The 20,860-nt window shown below is 41.1% G+C and overlaps 1 protein-coding gene across 3 annotated transcripts in view; it reads left to right on the top strand.

Annotated features, from left to right (window-relative positions):
* Nucleotides 1-20,860, top strand: part of amotl1 (angiomotin like 1) — a 244,441-nt gene that overhangs the window by 84,045 nt on the left and 139,536 nt on the right. For all 3 annotated transcript variants that reach the window (XM_060825947.1, XM_060825948.1, XM_060825949.1), the window contains exons 5-6: nt 12,003-12,149; nt 13,638-14,565. In XM_060825947.1, the coding sequence (XP_060681930.1) occupies nt 12,003-12,149; nt 13,638-14,565 (1,075 nt within the window). The remainder of the gene's footprint in view (nt 1-12,002; nt 12,150-13,637; nt 14,566-20,860) is intronic.

Raw genomic sequence — 20,860 nt, 5'->3', positions numbered from 1 at the left:
TTACTGACTCATCCTGCAAATTTTAGAGAGTCCTGGATGAAAATTCCCAAGTCTCTTTGCATTTCAGACTTTTGAATTTTCTCCCCCATTTAGAAAATTGTCTGTGCCTCTATTCTTATACTTTCCCATGTTGTACTCCATCTGGCACTTTTTGCCCACTCTCCTAACCTGTCCAAGTCTACCTTTAGCCCACCCTCCCACCTCAATGCTACCTGTCGTAGAAGATAAACATTATAGCACAGTACAGCCCTCAATGTTCCACTGCCCTTGAAACCAATCTGAAACTTGCACTATTCTATTTTTGTCCATATGCCTATCCAATGACCATTTAAATGCCTGTAAAGTTGGCAAGTCTACAGCTGTTTCAGACCGTGCGTTCCATGTCTCTAGCACTCTGAGTAAAGAAACTACCTCTGACATCTGTCCTATATCTATCACCCCTCAATATGCTCTTCATGCTAGCCATCACCATCCTAGGAAAAAGACTCTCACTGTCCACGTCTAATCCTCTAATTATTTTATATTGTTTCAGTTAAGTCACTTATCAATTTCCTCCTCTCTAACAAAAACAGCCTCCAATCCCTCAACCTTTCCTTGTAAGACCTTCCCTCTGTACCAGGCAACATCCTAGTAAATTTTCTCTGAAGCTTCCACATCCTTCCTATAATGCGGTAACTAGAACTGCACGCAATACTCCAAGTACAGTGGCACCAGAGTTTTTTGTACAGCTGCAACATGACCTCATGGTTCCGAAACTCAATCTCTCTTCTAATAGAAGCTAACATGCCTTCTTATGCCTTCTTAACAGCCCTATCAATCTGGGTAGCAACTTTGAAGGATCTATGTACCTGGATACTGAGATCTCTCTGCTCATCTACACTACCAAGAATGTTACCATTAGCCCAGTACTCTGCGTTCCTCTTTCCAAAGTGAATCATGTCATACATTTCTGCATTAAACTCCATTTGCCACCTCTCTGCCCAGCTCTGCAGCTTATCTATGTCCATCTGTAACCTACAACATCCTTCTGCACTTTCCACAACTGTACCAACCTTAGTGTCACCTGCAAATTTACTAACTCATCCTTCCACACCCTCATCCAGGTTGTTTATAAAAATGACATGCAGCAGTGGCTCAAAAACACATCCTTGTGATACACCACTAGTGACAGAACTCCAAGATGTACATTTCCCATCAACCACCGCCCTCTGACTTTTTTCAGCTAGCCAATTTTTGACTCAAAACAACTAAATCACCCCTAATCCCATGCCTCCTTATTTTGTGCAGTAGCCTACCATGGGTAACCTTATCAAATGCCTTACTGAAATTCATATACACAACGTCAATGGCTTTACCCTCATCCAACTGTTTGGTCGCCATCTCAAAGAACACAATAAGGTTTGTGAGGCATGACCTATTCTTCACAAAACAGTGTGGATTATCCGTAATCAAATTATTCTTATCGAGATGATTTATAAATCCTGTGTCTTATAATCTTTCCCAACACTTTACCCACAATCAAATTAAGGCTTACTGGTTTATAAGATTAGATTAGATTAGATTAGATTACTTACTTACAGTGTGGAAACAGGCCCTTCGGCCCAACAAGTCCACACCGACCCGCCGAAGCGCAACCCACCCATACCCCTGCATTTACCCCTTACCTAACACTACGGGCAATTTAGCATGGCCAATTCACCTGACCTGCACATCTTTGGACTGTGGGAGGAAACCGGAGCACCCGGAGGAAACCCACACAGACACTGGGAGAACATGCAAACTCCACACAGTCAGTTGCCTGAGGCGGGAATTGAACCCAGGTCTCTGGCACTGTGAGGCAGCAGTGCTAACCACTGTGCCACCGTGCTGCCCCAAAAATAAATTGCATAACATGACTTTAAGGGACAACACAATCTCTCTCTCTCTCTCTCTCACACTCACACTCACACTCACACTCACACTCACACACAGACATCGCCTCCCGAACCTGCACAACTTATATCCGTTGCAGATAGATTTGTTTTTACTACATGGGTTGTCTCTACTCCCCTTCTTGAATAAGAGAACAACATTTACTATCCTCCAGTCTTCTGGTACGATTCCTGTAGACAGTTACAGCATAAATATCAAAGCCAAAACTCAACAGTCTCCTCCCTGGCTTCCTAGAGAATGCTAGGATAAATCCCATTCAGTCCAGGGGATTTATCTATTTTCACACTTTGCAGAATTTCTAACACCTCCTCCTTGTGAAGAAGGGCTTATGCCTGAAACGTTGAATTTCCTATTCCTTGGATGCTGCCTGACCTGCTGTGCTTTAACCAGCAACACATTTTCAACTGTGATCTCCAGCATCTGCAGACCTCATTTTTTACTCAATCCCAAATAGTCTAGTAGCCTGTACCTCAGTATTCTCCTCAAAAACATTGTCTTTTTCCAGTGTGAATACTGATGAAAAATATTCATTTAGTGCTTCTCCTATCTCCTCTGACTCCACACACAACCTCCCACTACTGTCCTTGATTGGTCCTAATCTTCCTCTAGTCATTTCTTTATCTCTTAAGTACCTATAGAAAGCTTAAGCTTCTCATGTCCCCTCCTTGCTCTTAGCTCTCTTTAGGTCTTTCCTGGCTAAATTGTAACTCTATCACCCTAACTGAGTCTTCACATCTTATCCTAACATAAGCCTTCTTCTTCCTCTTGACAAGAGATTCAACTTCCTTAGTAAACCATGGCTCCTGCATTTGACAACTTCGTCATGTCTGACAGGTACGTACTTATCAAGGACCTGCAGTAGCTGTTCCTTGAATAAGCTCCATTTCAATTGTGTACATCTGCTGCAGCTTCCTTCCTCATCCTATGCATCCTAAATCTTGTCTAATCACATTGTAATTGCCTTTTCCCTCAGCTGTAGCTATTGCCATCTGGTGTATAGCTGGTCCTCCACCTATCTTTGTGTCATCTGCAAACGCAGCCAGAATGCCCTCAGTTCCTTCATCTAGATTGTTAATGTATGAAGTGAAAAGTTGTGGTCCCAACACTGAGCCTTGCGGAGCACCACCCCCAGTCACTGCTTTCTGTCAGACAGCCAAGCCTCTGTCCATGCTACCACCTAGCCTCTCACATCATGGGCCATTATTTTAATCAGCAGCCTCCTGTGCGGTTCCTTGTCAAAGGTCTTCTTGTAGTCCAGGTTGACAGCATCGATTGGCTCTCCCTGGTCTAACCTGCTCATTTCTTCCTCAAACAATTCTAGCAGATTTGTCAGACATGACTTCCCCTTGATGAAATCATGCTGACTTTGCCCTATTTTTCCAAATTGTTTTTTTAAGTATTCAGAAATCTCATCCTTCGCAGAGCTTCCAGGATCTTACCCAGGATCTTATCTTCTGCCTTATTCCTTTGTAAGCACATGTCACATTAGTAATTTTCTAGTCCTCTAAGACTCGCAATTCCAGAAAGATCACCACTCATGCCATCACTATCTCTTCAACTATCTCCCTTAGAATTCTGAGGTGTAGTCCATCTGTGCCAGCTAACTTATCCACCTTCTGGCCATTCACTTTTTTTCTGGCACCTTCACCCTGGTGATGGCCACCTTACTCAGCTCTGCCCCCTCAAACACTGTTGAATTTGTGGGATATTATTCATGTCTTCTACCGAGAAGACTGAGGCAAAGTAAGTATTCAGTTCCTCCGCCATTTCCTTGTTTCCCACTACTATCTCTCCTGCATCATTTTTCAGCGACCCAATGCTCACTTTTGTGTCTTTTGCCCTTGAGCTATCTAAAGAAATTTTTAGTCTTTTTACGTTACTGACTGGCTTACCCTCATATTTAAACTTCTCTCTCCTTTACTTTTTTTTTGTTGTTGCCTTCTGTTGGTCTTTGTAAGCTTCTCAATCTTCTAGTTTCCCATGACCCTTTACCACATTGTATGCTTTCTCTTTTTGCTTTAATGCTGTCCCTGACTTCCCTAGTCAGCCATGGTTGCCTCGTCGTCCCTGTACCATGCTTCTTTTTCCTTGGGGTGAATCTCTGCTGTCTCTCCTGAAATACTCCCAGAGACTTAGGGGTGGCATGGTGGCTCAGTGGCTAGCACTGATGCCTCAATCGCCAGGAACCTGGGTTCAATTCCAGCCTCTGGCAACCGTCTGTGTGGAGTTCGCACATTCTCCCTGTATCTGCGTGGGTTTCCTTCAGGAGCTCTGGTTTCTTCCCACAGTCCAAAGATGTGCAAGTTAAGTGAATTGGCCATGCTAAATTGTCCACAGTGTTCAGAGATGTGTAGGTTAGGTGTGTTAGTCTAGAGTAAATGTAGAGTCATGGGGTAGGGGAATAGTTTTGGATGGGATACTCTTTGGAGGGTCGGTGTGAACTTGTTGGGCCGAAAGGGCTTGTTTTCACATTGTAGGGATTCTATTCTATGGTTTGAACTCCTACCATTGCTGTTCCATTGTCTTTCTTGCTAGGCTCCTTTCCCAGTCAATTCTACCCAGCTCCTTCCTCATGTTTCTGTAGTTGCCTTTATTCAATGGTATTACTGTTACCTCTGAATTTGCTCTACAATTTGAGAGGGAGAAGATAGAATCAATCATATTGTTTCCAAAGTGTTCCTTCAACTTAAGCTCCCTTATGAAGTCTGCCTCATTGCACAACACTAAATCCAGTATTGCCTGTTCCCAAGTGGGCCACCACAAGCTGCTTCAAAAAGCCATCTCATAGACATTCCACCAATTCCTTTTCTTGCAATTCACTACCAACCTGATTTTCCCAGTCCACCTGCATATTGAAATCCTCCATGATCAATGTAACTTTGCCTTTCCCACACAACTTTTCTATCTCCTGGTGTATCTTGCTCCTGACTAAATTTGGAGGCCTGTACATATGTCCAGTTATGTTTTTTTTAAGCTTTTGTGGTTCCTCAATTCTACCCACACAGAATCAACACCATCTGAACCCTATTTCGTTTCTTATTATTGATTTAATTTCATTTATTACTGACAAGACAACCCCACTCCCTCTTCTTCACTTGACCATCTTTTTGATAGAATGTATATCCTTGAATATTCAGCTGCCAATCCTGATCCCCTGAAGCCACGTCTCCGTGATGCTCACCATGTCATACCTGCCAATTTTGATATGCGTCACAAGCTCATTTACCTTATCCTTTATAGCATTAAGATATAATACCTGAATAGACTGGGGATATTTTCTCTAGAACATCGGAGGCTGAGGGTTGACCTTACAGAGATTTCTAAAATCACGAGGGTCATGGATAAGGTAAGTAAACAGGGTAGAAGAATCCAAAACTAGAGGATATAGGTTTAAGGTGAGAGGGGAAAGATTTAAAGAGGATCCGAGGACAATTTTTTCACAAGTAGGGTGCTGCGTATATGGAATTAACTGCCAGAGAACGTGATGGAGGCTGATATAATTACAATACTTAAAAGGCAACTGGCTGGGTATATGAATAAAAGAGGGTAAGAATGTTATAGGCCAAATTCTGGCAAATGGGTCGAGATTTATTTCTGATATGATTTAGAGTAGATTCCCTACAGTATGGAAACAGGCCCTTCGGTCCAACAAGTCCACACCAAACCTCCGAAGAGTAACCCACCTAGATCCATACCCCTACCCTATATTTACGCCTGACTAATGCACCTAACACTATGGTTAATTTAGCATGGCCAATTCACCTGGCCTATACATCTTTGGATTGTGGGAGGAAACTGGAACACCCAGAGGAAACCAACACTGACACCAGGAGAATGTGCAAACCTCCTACAGATAATCAGCCAAGGTGGGAATCAAACCTGGGTCCCTGGTAACAAGCCTCCAAACAGTGGGCAGAATTTGGAGCACAAGATACACCAAGAGATAGAAAAGGTGTATAAGAAAGGCAAAGTCTAAGGTGATCTAGAGGAATATCAATATGCAGATGGACTGGAAAAATTGGGTTGGTCGTGGATCACAAGAAAAGGAATTTGTGGAATGTCTATGAGATGGCTGTTTGGAGCAGCTTATGGTGGAGCCCACTAGGGAACAGGCAATATTGGCTTTAGTGTTGTGCAATGAGGCAGACCTAATAAGGGAGTTTAAGGTGAAAAATCTCTTAGATTAGATTAGATTAGATTACTTACAGTGTGGAAACAGGCCCATCGGCCCAACAAGTCCACATTGACCTGCCAAAGAGCAACCCACCCATACCCCTACATTTGCCCCTTACCTAACACTTATGGCAATTTAACATGGCCAATTCACCTGACCCGCACATCTTTGGACTGTGGGAGGAAACGGGAACATCTGGAGGAAACCCACACAGACATGGGAAGAACGTGCAAACTCTACACAGTCGCTAGAGGTAGGAATTGAATCCGGGTCTCTGGCGCTATGAGGCAGCAGTGCTAACCACTGTGCCACCATGCTGCCCTTTGGAGGCAGTGACCATAATATGATACAATTTACTCTGCAATTTGAGAGAGAGAAAGTAGATTCAGAAGTAATTCTATTACAGTTGAATAAAGGCAACTACACAGGCATGAGGAAGGAGCTGGGTAGAATTGACTGGGAGGGGACCCTAGTAGGAAAGACTGTGGAACAGTAGTGGCAGGTGTTTCTTTGAGTATATAGGGAGACACAGCAAAAATTTATCCTGGGGGGAGAAAAGGCATGTCAAAGGGAGGATGAGGTAACATTAGCTGACCAGGGAAGACAGGGACAGCATAAAAGAAAAAGGAAAGCATATAATGTGGCGAAGGGCAGCGGGAAACCAGCGGATTTGGAAGCCTTCAATGACCAACAGAGGACAACAAAGAAATAAGGAGGGAGAAAATTGAACATGAGGGTAAACTAGCCAGTAATACTAGGGAAGATTGCAAGAGTTTTTTCAAATATATAACTGGGAAAAGAGAGGCAAAAGTGAACATTGGGTCACTGGAAAATGATGCTGGAGAAGGGGGAATGACAAAATGGCTGAGGAACTGAATAATACTTTGTTTCAGTCTTCACAGTGGGAGACACAAGTAATATTCCAAAGATTCAAAAGACATGGGAGCAGAAATGAGTATGGTGGTCATCATCAAGGAGAAGGTGCTAGAAAAACCTGAATGATCTGAAAGTGGACAAGTCATCTGGACCAGATGTGCTACACCTAGAGTTCTGAAGGAGATAGCTGAAGAGATAGTGGAGCCTTGAGTAGTGATCTTTCTGCTATCACTGGAGTCAGGGAGGGTCCCAGAGGACTGGAAAATTGCTAATGTAATTCCCCTGTTTAAGAAGGGAGTAAGGCAAAAAAATGGGTAATTATAGGCTGATTAGCCTGACCTCAGTCATTGGTAAGATTTTGGAGTCCATTGTGAAGGATGAGATGTCTGAATACTTGGAAGTGCATAGTAAAATAGGGCAAAGTCAGTATGATTTCATCAAAGGGAGGTCATGCCTGAAGAATCTGTTAGAACTCTTTGAGGAGGTTAGACCAAGGACAACCAATGGATGTTATTTGGTTGGATTTCCAGAAGGCCTTTGATAATTTTAGATTAGATTACTTAGTGTGGAAACAGGCTCTTCGGCCCAACAAGTCCACACTGACCCGCCGAAGCGCAACCCACCCATACCCCTACATTTACCCCATACCTAACACTACGGGCAATTTAGCATGGCCAATTCACCTGACCCGCACATCTTTGGACTGTGGGAGGAAACCGGAGCACCCGGAGGAAACCCACGCAGACACAGAGAGAACGTGCAAACTCCACACAGTCAGTCGCCTGAGTTGGGAATTGAACCCAGGTCTCTGGCGCTGTGAGGCAGCAGTGCTAACCACTGTGCCACAGGAGGTTGCTGATTAACTTAAGGGCCTATGGTGTTAGAGTCAAGGAAGCATGGATTGAAGATTGGCTGTCTGGCAGAAGGCAGAGAGTGAGGATAAAAGGGTTCTCCTCAGGATGGAAGCCAGTGACTAGTGGTCAGTATTGGGACTGAAAATTGTTGCTGGAAAAGCAGATCAGGCAGCATCTAAGGAGCAAGAGAATCGACGTTTTGGGCATGAGCCCTTCTTCAGGAATGTCAGTATTGGGACCACAACTTTTCACTTTGTGCATTAATGATCTGTATGAAGGAGCTGAAGGCATTCTGGCTAGGTTGTAGATGATACAAAGATAGGTGGAGGGACAAGTAGTGTTGATGAGGCAGGGAGGCTGCAGAAAGCTTTAGACCAGTTTAGGAGAGTGGGCTAGGATGAAAGACACTGTGAAATTATGAGGTCATACATTCTGGTTGGAAGAATAGAAGACTGGACTATTTTCTAAATGGGGAGAAAATTCAGATATCCGGAGTACGAAAGAACTTTGGCGTTCCGGTCCTGGATTCTCTTCAGGTAAACTTAGGAGACAGTAATTAGGAAGGCAAATATAATGTTGTCATTCAGCTCTGAAGACTAGAATGTAAAAGCAGGTATGTACATCTGAATCTTTTATAAGGCTCTGGTTAGACCACATTGAGAGTATAGAGAGCCGTTTTGGGCCCCATATCTTAGGAGGGATGCATTGGCCCTGGAGCGGGTCCAGAGGAGATTCTTAAGAATGATCCCAGGCTTTAACATATGAGGAACATTTCGGACTCTGGGTCTATACTCGATGGAGTTTAAAAGGATGAGTGGGTGAGTGTGGGGAGGGGATCTGATTGAAACTTACAGAATACAGAAAGGCCTGGACAGAGTAGATGTTGAAAAGATGTTTCCATTGACGAGAGACGAGGACCCATGGGCACAGCCTTAGAGTAAAGGGAAGACCCTTTAGAATGGAGATGAGGAGAAACCTCTTTAGCCAGAGAGTGGTGGATCTGTGGAATTCATTGCCACAGAAGGCTGTGGAGGTTAGGTCATTGACTATATTTAAAGCAGAGATAAGCTCTTGATTGCCAAGGGGATCAAATGTTACAGGGAGAAAGCAGGAAAATAGGGATGAAAACCTATCATCAGACTTGATGGGCTGAATGGCTGAATTTCTCCTCTTCCAGTGTTATGGACTTATCATAGCATTATAGTCATGCCTTTCATGTGCTCTGACTTATTCATGTTTTTTTTAAGGTAAACCTTGAAAACACTGAGCAAGACAAAGCCAGAAATGAAGTTTTATTTCACAGAAGAACTGTTTAGGCCAATGTGTCTCCATAGCTTAATGTAATATTTTGTACATGCCATATTTCTCGTGTATCAGTTTTCCTGATAACTTCAAATTACATGTTCTCCTTTTGAAACTTTCTATAAATCTGTTTCTCAGCTCTTAGGAAAAACCATGACTGGATTTGGATACCTTTGTGATTTTTTTTCTTCACATTCACACCTCGAGTTGAGGACCCGTTTCAGGGATTTCTTGGTGATTTGTCTAGGACTAGAAATCTCCCAAATCTATGGCCTGGAGTTTATAGTCAGCAGGGAGAATTTAACCTCTACCCCATTTCAGTGATATTGTGAGTGATTACAGTGTACTTCGCTGGGTATTCTCAGCTTGAAGCTGGAATAACATCAAAAGGCTGTTCAAGTAACTAATCGCATAAAAACATTCTCACAGTTACCTAACCAGGAAGCATAAAGCAGTAAAATAAAATCACCCTCAAAAATGCTTACTTGGAACAAATTAAAGATTAATACAAATCTTCTACCTTCATCCCATTCATTAAGTACTCTGGTGTGAGCTGCTGACCAGTTACTGAGACAGACTGAAAAACTTATTTCATGTTTTATAGCATAATAAAAGTAAAGTCACACAGTCACAGAGGACCATAACACTGCTCACTGTGATGTTCATGAAAGCTGTTTCTGAAATGCTGATGTGATGGATGGATGCTTTTGGTAGTTTAAAAAAAGAGAACAGGCAAGCTAATGATTATTTGAATCATGATAGACTGGGAAAAGAGAAGGTGCAATGATATCTGGGTGTCCTATAACACCAGTCACTGATTGTAGGCATGTAGGTACAATAAGTGATGAAGAAGCTAAATGGTGTGTTGGTGGTCTTAGTAATTAGATTAGAGTACAGAAGAGGGGAAGTCTTGCTGCACCTATACAAGGTATTTTTATCAGTACCATTATGTGCAGCTTTGGTATCCTTATCTGAGGAAGGGTGCTCTGGTTATTGAGAGAGTGCAAAGAAGATTTACTAGACTGATTCCTGGAATAGTAGGATAGACGTATGGTGAGAGACTGGAATGATTAGGACTAGATTTCACTAGAATTTAGAAAAATGAAGGGGGTAGGATCTCATAGAAACATACAAAATTCTAACAATTTTAAACAGGAAGCCCAAACTAGTGGTCACAATCTAATGATAAAGTTTAGGCCAAATAGGAGAGTGGTGAGCCTCTGGAATTCTGTCACAGTGATCGAATGTTATATTAAAAAAAAGAGGTAGGTATATGTCCTGGGATAAAGGGATCAAAGGATATGGAAAGAAAGCAGAAACAGCATATTGTGATGGATGAGTAGTTACGATCATACTGAATGGCTAGGCTCAAAGGGCTGAATGGCTTATTCCTGCTCCTATATTCTATGCTTTTATGTTTTTGCTTCCACAGTTAAAGATAAGAGATGGAAAACAGATTAAATTTGAGGAATAATCAATAAGTTATACTTAAGCCAAGGCCTTTAAAACCAAACTTAATAATATGAAAAACATAATAGCAGGAACAGTTCACACAGTTCTTCTATTAATTAAGATCATGGCTGATTCTAACATGCCTTGCCTTACCTTCTCCAAGAGGAAGGTCAGATAAATAAGCTAAGACATTTGAACATTGAGATATGTTTCAATGTCATTGCACTAGACTGAAGTATCATTGAGCTAAATTTAAAAAACGTATGTAAATAAGGAAGAATCCTAGATAATGGGACATATAACAGTTGTGTTATGTTGTGTTGTTAACTGGTACTGAACTCTCGGGGCCTGGAATATGGTTATCTTGTTTAGCTGCTAACTTGGTCCTGTGACATTTTGACTACAGCTGGTAACTGGTAAATTCAGGCAAGAATAGGTATTTTTAAGCTGAAGCCTACTCTACCTGTATTCAAAATACACAGAAGAGGCAGATTAATTCACCTCTAAAGCCTACAAAACACCCTATAAAATTAATAGAGAGCTACCAATCAGAAATGTCACTCTCGTAAGCAGAATTGACAGAATCCGAGAAGAGCTGCTCGTTCAATTGTTACTGCCTATATCTATCTCCCATGTTTACTGCAATTGGGCTCACTATGAGCCTATATTGGAGAGAAGCGGCCTTTGATTGGAGCAGCAGTGAACAATGGGAAGGTGAGTAGTGATAGTAAGCTCGGTGGCTCCTTCCATGGAACCAGAAAAATGAGATTGGGATATGTGGGTGAATTGAGGGAAATGTTGCTGTGAAAGGGCATGTGAGGGACTTTAGTGGAGAGAGAGCGAGAAGTTATATAAACTGAAAGAACTGTAGATGCTGTAAATCAGAGACAAAAATAGAAATTGCTGGAAAAACTCAGCAGATCTGGCAGCACTTAACTTGAAACTTTAACTTCAATTTCCTTCTACAGGTGCTGTCAACTATCAGGCATTGGCCTGGAGCCTGAAATACTACAGGTACAATGCAGGTCTGTATACAGGTATTCAGACCTGTGTAATAGCTCCTTAAATTACACTGCCTTAAGCTAGAGTCTCCACATTTATTTGTAAGGAATTAATTACCTCTGACTTATAAGTTTGCCTGGTTCCCAGTAAGCTGCGTTTTTCTTTGATAACAAGATTGAAACTTCTCTTGGACAAAACAGAAATTGCTGGAAAAGTTCAGCAGTTCTGGCAGCACGTGAAATTAGAGTTAAAGTTTTTCATTCATCATTTGTCAAAAATGAAAAATTACAGCTACAATAAATCTGGCACAATGTCTGATATGTGATGGTCATGTGTTAGCTTTTTAAAGTACAACAGTAGCTCAGTAAATATGTAGATTAAAACCTTTATATCATATACTTCATTTTCAGATCTCCGAGATGAATGTTATGCAGTTTCTCCACTATGTTTGTTAGAACAAAGTGAATATCTGTATGAACAAGGATTTTATGGGGAACATGAACTGTATCACAAGCATTTCCCATTAAATACAGAAGATTTTAATGCGACGGAAGAAGGTATCTGTCTTTTTAATTTTTCACTGATAGCAATAGTTAAACCAGATTAGTTTCTGGTTGCTATCAGCTTATGGATATGCATGAAATATTTTTAGCCTTGATTGTTTCACAGACATTTTGAACTACTGTCCTAATTAAACCACCACTAATCAGTAATTATGCTGTTTGTTTTAGCATACTTGTAAGTTTAATTATATAAAGTAATAGGATGTGCATACATTTATTCTCAAGTTGAATTTCTCACTTTATTTTTCATACTGAAACATTTATTGATAGGCTCAGTAAATTGTCTTGTGAACTGAAGGTAATGTTTTCCAATGCTTCACAAAGCATTAGACTTCAAAGAAAACAATACAGAACTGGTCTCTCTAGCTGCCTAAAGAAAATAATGCTTCATTTTTCTTCATGGAATCTGTCCTGCCCAAAATAATTTACAGCCAATGAAATACTGTGCTGTTGAAGTGTAGGTACATTTGTAATGCAGGAATTAACAGTCGCCAATGTATGTCAAACTAAACCCTATAAATAGCAATGTGCACAATAATAAGATGGCCTGTTTCGGTCATGCAAATTTAAAAATCACACAACACCAGGTTATAGTCCAACAGGTTTATTTGGAAGCGCTAGCTTACGGAGCACTGTTCCTTCATCAGGTGATTGTAGAGAATAAGATTGTAAGACACAGAATTTATAGCAAAAGTTTGCAGCGTGATGTAACTGAAGTTATACTTTGAAAAAGACCCAAGTTATTTGTTTAAAGTCTCTCATCTTTTAGAATGACCATGTTGGTTTCAGTTCTTTCATATGTAAATTGCAAACCGTTTTTAAATAAAAGTTACATTCTCAACTGGTACTTGCAGAATTACATTTTACTTTGCTCAAAAACTGCATGAATCCATGTAAGATTCTGTAAATTCATTTTTTAGATTAGAATCAGTCTGGCCATTGTGGCACAGACAGACCCATGCAGTGAGCTGACACCTTCAATACATTATCTGGGCTGACTTGACACCAACTGTTAAAGTTCACTTGAGAATGTAACTTTTTTAAAAAAGTTTGCCATTTACAAGTGAAAGAACTGAAACCAACGTGGTCATTCTAAAAGATGGGAGACTTATCAAACGATCCGGGTTTTCTTCAATATGTAATTTCAGTTACATCACACTGTAAACTTTTGCTATAAGTTCTGTGTCTTACAATCTTATTCTCCACAATCTCCTGATGAAGGAGCAGCGCTCCAAAAGCTAGTACTTCCAAATAAACCTGTTGGACTATATCCTGGTGTTGTGTGATTTTTAACTTTTTACACCCAGTCCAGCACTGGTGTCTCCAAATCATGTTTTGGTCATGTCAGTGTATTTAGCTGTTAAATAAGACCTTTTCCTTATGCTTGGTACATTGCAAAATCTATATAAATACATTTTATATTTAATTAAGCACCTTTTATATAAACCGTACATAAATTTTAACAAGCATGTTGTTTTCTAGGTAAAGAGATACTTTTCAACCAACCCCCTCAGAACCTCATTGGGACTCCAAAATTTGAAATGAGAGGTTCAGAGGAAGTGTCAACGGGAACAGTTTTGCAGCGCCTAATTCAAGAGCATTTAAGATATGGAAATCCAAATGAGAACATGAACCTGCTGGCAATACAGCAGCAAGCCACAGGGAGCACCGGCCCAACTAACAGTAGTGGGAGCACACACTCTTCCTCAGAGAACCTTACACAGGAAGATCCCCAAATGGTCTATCAGTCAGCACGTCAAGAACCTCAAGGGCAAGAACATCAGGTGGATAACAGTGTGATGGAGAAGCAGGCACGTGTCACTCTAGCCCAACAGAATATTGAAGAACTACCAACCTATGAGGAAGCCAAAGCACAATCTCAATTCTTCAGAGGGCAGCAGCAAGCATCGGTTGGCTCTAATTTCTATGTTGCAGGGATCACTAATCAAAAAACAAAAACTGAGGGGAGACCTACAGTTAACCGAGTAAGCTCTGGGCAGATACACAAAGATGAGGCATTAAAAGAACTTAAACAAGGTCATGTTCGTTCGCTTAGTGAGCGTTTAATGCAACTGTCTCTAGAAAGGAATGGTGTAAAGTCACATCTTCCTGCCTCAAAAAACAATCTCCTTTCCCAACAAACCAATAATCCCTTCAAGAATGGAGGACAACAATCTACTCAAACCCTGACAAAGGGTGTGGACCCAAGAGGTCCTCCTCCAGAATACCCTTTTAAAACCAAACAAATGTTGCCACGACTTAACCAATCTCATGAGCTTGCGAACTTTTACAATGATTCGCACTCTCCAAATCCTCAGGAATTGCTTCAACCATATCCTGGAACTCTGGCAATTAAACAAGAAGCAACAATCCTAAGATATCAATCACCGCCAGAATATGGATCGAACAGGTAAAAATATATTTCACTTTCTATTTTTAAAAAAAGCATTCTAATCATTAATCAATAAGTTAGGTAATAAAAACAAAGTGTTGGAGGAAATTTGGTATGACAGCATCAATGGAGAGAGAACCAAAGATAATGTTTTTGAGTCTGATATGACTCTAATAAATTATTCAACTAGATTATTATGAGTCTGGAATCATGTGAGCAAGACCAGGTGGGGATGGCAGATTTCCCTCGCCAAAGGACATTCATGAGCCAGATAGTTATGTTTGGCAATCCACATGGTTACGGTTGCCATTAGGTCAACGTTTTATTCCTGACTTTTAAAAAAATTTAATTCAAATTTCACCAGTTTCCAAGGTGAGATTCAAACATATGTCCCCATAACACTTAACCTGGTATTCCAGATTGCTAGTGTAGTGACATCACTGGGACACCATTGCTAGCATGCATTTATAGATTTTGCTGTTTCAAATTTATATTGTCTGAAGAGAAACATTTTGAATGATATGCCTGATTCACTGATCCTGCATTCCCACTGGATGCCATGCTCGAAAGTAGCATGGACCAAAGATAGCACTGCAATATTTGTGTGCCAATTCTTTAGCCTACATTCTTTTTGAATATGTTAAGATCTTTTTTACTCTTGTATAACATTAAAGTGAAGTACTTGTGATAGTGTAGACACAGTTTGAAATGATAAATTCAAGATATCACAAAAGAATATTAAAACATTAATTTAGATTTATTCTGTCCTATGATTGCAAAAAAAAACTAAATTGTATGCATGGCAAAAGGATATTATTTTGGATTTAATATTGGAGAACAGTACTGTCTGTTTTTTTTTTCATTCGTTATTTATCATTTACTGTGCTCATGTCACAGCAATGAACTAGAATGTGTATCCTAAAAAAAAACTTTTTCTTGTCTTTTAAACTGTATAGAATCTAAACAAGGAACCACACAATGAGAAATGACTTTTCAGCTTGCCAAGTTCATTCTCGCTCATTATTCCTTATATCGTCACTACTAAATCCAGCCTGGACAAAAGCCTTTTTATAGCAGGAACATCTTTGTATGTCATGGGAATCAATGATTTCAGCCTAGTCCAATTTCTACAATTCAAATTCCTTTCTAAACCAGATATTTTTCTATTTATAGTTGTATGATAGTGCAGAACTTCAGAAGTTCTGAAAAATGACACATTTTATTGAAAATTTACATCTTCACGTATCAGAGCAATTTGCAAGAAACATCAGTGTAAAAGGAGAACCAACATTTATACTACATGAATGGAGAGCGCTGGCTTGTTGCCGAGTAAATCTGAATGGTAAAGGTTTATCTATGGAAAATTCACTAGTAAAATGACTGGTGGTTAACTGTCAAGTCAAGTTTAAGTTTTGAATGAGGCAGGTTGACTTTGATTGTTCATTTGTGCTGAGAAGTGAACCAGAATATGGGTGTCATCTATTTTGTTGCATTGAAACAATTGCAGTGTGTAATTCTATGAATTTGCAATGAACAGGGCCTGAAAGAATGATGAGAAATTATGTATTTACAGAAATACTGTTGCAAAATGATAGTAATTTGACTGAAAATGTTTTGCAGGTTTCAGTTTGTAGAAAAGCATAAGTGAAACACAGGATTAACAGCTATGGTCCAGATTCATTCTATTTGCATATTTTTAAAAACTACAGAAGAGCGTAGAAGCACTATTACATATAGCTAATAATCTGTCAGTTAAAAGTATAGAACATGGAATAGCACAAGAACAGACCCTTTGGCACATGATTTTTGCTGAACATGGCATCAAGTTAACCAAATCTCTTCTGCCTGCCCATGGTCCAAAACCCTCCATTCCTTTCTTATTCATGTGATTATCTAAAAGACACTTAAACACTCCTATTGTATCTGCTTCCACCATCACCCCTGGCAGTGCATTACAAGCCCCTACCACTTTGTTTTAGAAAAAAACTTGCCCCCCTCACCTCCTTTTGAACTTTTCCCCTCTTACCTTAAATGATGCCCTTGAGTATTAGACATTTCAACTCTGGGGGGAATAAAGATTATCTAGCTTATCTCTCCATGCTTCAGGCTCTCTGCCTTTATTCCTGATGAAGGGCTTTTGCCCAAAACGTTGATTTTATTGCTCCTCGGATGCTGCCAGAACTGCTGTGCCCTTCCAGCACCACTAATCCAAAATAAAAGTTATGATTGTCAACTCTGTGTGCCTTTCATAAAATTATAATCTTCTCCATCAGGCCTCCCCTAACCTTCACTGCTCCAGAGAAAACAACCCTAGGCTGTCCAGCCTCTCCTTATAGCTTATACCCTGTAATCTAGGCAGCATTCTGGTAAACCTCTTGTGCACCTGAGAAAGTGTATAAGGTATGAGCAGGTAGGGAAAGAGTTAAGTTTTGGGTTGTGTGACAAAGGCTCAGCTAGCATGACTTTGACCAGATAAGAACTTGCAGTAAACAATAAGGTGGTGGAGGCAAGGGTAGTAGGTTAATGAGGTGAAAAAGCATTTATTATATAAAGCCAGTTAGCAAAGTGAAAACCATTCATCGTATAATCCCAGATGGTTTAATCTTCACTGTTGATGCTCACTGATTGAGTGGGTGACCGTTACAATGTGTATGTTACCTTGTCTGGATGATCCTCCCTGTAAAATTCATCAAGAAACTGCTATGACAGAGAAGACCAAGAACTCTGGTTGCTGTGCACGTGGGCGGTTGTTCTCTCTCCCTCCAGGGCCCGGAATTAAAATGAAGGAGGTTAAAATATCCCATGTCTCTGAGCGTTTTGCTTCGACTGAGATGGGAATGGGACGATAAATCCTCTCCAAAGTCTGCACATCCTTCCTGTGGTGTAGTGACCAGAGTTGAATGCAATACTCTAATTGCAGCCTAACCAAACATTTATAAAGCTATAAGATTATTTCCTGACTCTTGTACTGAATACCATGACCACTAAAGCCATGTTAACTCTCCCTTATTAGGACATGCTTTTCCAAATGTGTGTAAATCCTATCTGTAAGAATTCTCTCCAATTGCTTCCCAGCCACTGATTTCAGACTCACTGGTCAGTCATTTCTGGGATTATCCCTATTTCCTTGAACAGAAGAACAACGTTAGCCAGTCCTAAGGCACCTCTGCAGTGGCTAGAGAGAATACAAAGACCATAAGAGAGAGGAGCAGAAGTTAGGCCATTCGGCCCATCAAGTTTGCTCTGCCATTCAATCATAGCTGATAGGTTTTTCAACCCCATTTTCCTACATTTTCTCCATAACCTTTGATCCCCATGGTAATCAAGAACTTAGCTATCTCTTTTTTTTTAAATATATTCAGTGCTCTAGCCTCCATAACCTTCTGTGGCAATGATTTCCATAGTTTCACCACTCTCTGGTTGAAGAATTTTCTCATTATCTTCATTCTAAAGGGTCTTCCTTTTACTCTAAGGCTGTGCCCGTGGATCTTTGTCTCTCTTGTCAGTGTCTTCCCAACATCCACTCCGTCCAGTATTTGTTAAATTTCAATCAGATTCCCCCGCATCCTTCTAAACTTCATCAAGTGAAGTCTCAGAGTCGTCAAATGTTCCTCATATGTTAAGCCTTTCATTCCTGGGATCATTCTTGTGAACCTTCTTTGAACCTGCTCCAGGACAAGTACATCCTTCCTGAGGGATGTGGCCCAATATTAGAACATAGAACATGGAACAGCACAGAACAGGCCCTTTGGCTCACAATGTTGTGCCACAGATTATTCATAAATCTAAAATAAAATAATCTAACTTATGCACCTCTCAATTCACTGCTATCGATGTGCATATCCATCAGTCACTTAACTGTCCCTAATGACTCTGCTTCCACCACTGGCAATGCATTCGTACATTCAGAACTCTTGTGCCAGTCAATCCTGCCCTGGGGAAGAGTCTCTGGCCATTGCCTCTATCCATGCCTCTCATTATCTTGTATACCTCGATCAGGTCACCTCTCTTCCTCCTCCTCCTCTCCAGAGAGAAAAGTCCAAGCTTGGTTAACCTCTCTTCGTAAGACAAGCCCTCCAGTCCAGGCAGCATCCTGGTAAACTTTCTTTGCACCTTTTCCAAAGCCCCTGTATCTTTCCTATGATAGGGTGACCAGAATTGCACACAATAATTCAAGTGTGGTCTCACCAGGCACTTGTAGAGCTGCAGCAAAAACTGCAAAAAGTGGCTCTTAAAATCGATCCATATGCTTTCTTAACAACCCTGTCCATTGGGTGGCAACTTTGAGGCATCTATGCACTTGAACATCAAGATCCCTCTGTTCCTCCACTGCCAAGAATCCTGTCTTAATCCTATGTTCAGCATTCAAGTTCCATGTTCCAAAACGTATCACTTTGCATTTATCCATTTATCTTCGCAGATATTGAACTCCTTCTGTCATTTCTTAGCCCATGTCTGCATCCTGTCTATGTTACGCTGCAGCCTGCAATAGCCCTTGATACTATCAATGGCACCTCCAACCTTTGTGTCAACGGCAAATTTACTAACCCACCCCTCAACCTTCTCATCCAAGTCATTTATAAAAACTAGAAAGAGCAGAGGCCCAAGAACTGAGTCCTATGGGACTCCACTCACTGACCTCCAGGCAGAATACTTTCCATCTACAGCCACTCTCTGCCTTCTTTCAGCCAACCAATTCTGAATCCAGGTAGCCAAATCTCCCTGTATCCCATACTTCCTGACTTTATGAATGAGCCTACCATGGTGAACTTTATCAAATGCCTTGCTGAAGTCCATATACGCCACATCCGCTGTTTGACCTTCGTTGACCTGTCTTGTCACCACCTCAAAGAACACAATAAAATTTGTGAGGCATGACCTGCCCCTCTCAAAGCCATGCTGACTGCCTTTATTCATATAGTCATAAATCCTATCCCTCAGAATTCTTTCCAAAACCATGCTGACCACCGACGTAAGACTGACTGGTTTGAAATTGCCAGGGATTTCCCTATTCCCCTTCTTGAAAAGAGGAACAATATTTGCCTCCCTCCAATCCTCTGGTACAACTCCCATGGAGAGTGAGGAAGCAAGATCTTTGCCAGCAGCTTAGCAACCTCCTTTCTCACTTCCCAGAGCAACCTAGGATAAATCTAGTCTGGCCCTGGAGTTTTATCAATCTTAATGTTTGCCAAAATTTCCAGCACATCAACTTCATCAATCTTTGATCTGTTCAAGCCTGTTTCCCAGCTCCTCAAAGTTCTCATTCACAACAAGGTCCCTTTTCCTTAGTGAAAACCAAAGCAAAAAACTCATTTAGGGCTTCCCTACCTGGTTGGACTCCATGCACAAGTTCCCTATGCTATCCCTGATTTGGCCCTATCTTCAGGGTTATTCTCTTATTCCTCATGTATGAGCCTTTGGGTTCTCCCTAATCCTTTCTGCCAAGCCTCTTTTGTGCCCCCTCCTTGGCACTCCTCAGTCCATTTTTGAGCTCCTTTCTAGAAGCCTGTAAAGCTATGCTAGATCCTTGCATCCTCCACCTTACGTAAGCTGCCTTCTTCCTTTTGACGAGAAGCTTCTATATTCTCCCTTCTTGCCTGTCTCAGAGGAACAAAATCGTGCATCACTTGCAACAACTGCTTCTTAAACAGTCTCGACATATCTGTTGTGCCCTTTCTGTGGACTTATTGCTCCCAATCTGTACTTCCCAGCTCCTGTCATAATTTCCTTTTCCCCAATTAAATATCTTCCTTTGGTAACTGCTCCTTTCCCTCTCCAAGGCCGTGGTAAATGTGAGGCAGTTGTGGTCACTGTCACCAAAGTGCTTTCCCACTGTGAGATCTGACACCTGTCCTGGCTCATTGCCGAGCACCAAATCCAAAATGACCCATCCCCTCATCGCCTGTTTACATACTGAGTTAGGAAACCCTTCTGAACATTCCTGACAAAAACAGCTCCATCTGCACTAAGGAAGTTTCAGTCAATATTGGGACAGTTGAAGTCACTCATATCAACAACCCTGCTACATAGAACATAGAACATTACAGCGCAGTACAGGCCCTTTGGCCCTTGATGCTGCGCCGCCCTGTCAGACTAATCTGAAGCCCATCCCACCTACACTATTCCATGTACGTCCATATGCCTGTCCAATGACAACTTATATGCACTTAAACTTGGCGAATCTACTACCGTTGAAGGCAAAGCATTCCATACCCTTACTACTCTGAGTAAGGAAACTATCTCTGACATCTGCCTTATACCTATCTCCCCTCACTTTAAAGTTGTGTCCCCTCATGTTTGCTGTCCCCATACT

Source organism: Hemiscyllium ocellatum, chromosome 6, assembly GCF_020745735.1.
Source record: "Hemiscyllium ocellatum isolate sHemOce1 chromosome 6, sHemOce1.pat.X.cur, whole genome shotgun sequence".
Taxonomy (NCBI): Eukaryota; Metazoa; Chordata; class Chondrichthyes; order Orectolobiformes; family Hemiscylliidae; genus Hemiscyllium; species Hemiscyllium ocellatum.
This window is presented reverse-complemented; position numbering and strand designations above follow the sequence as displayed.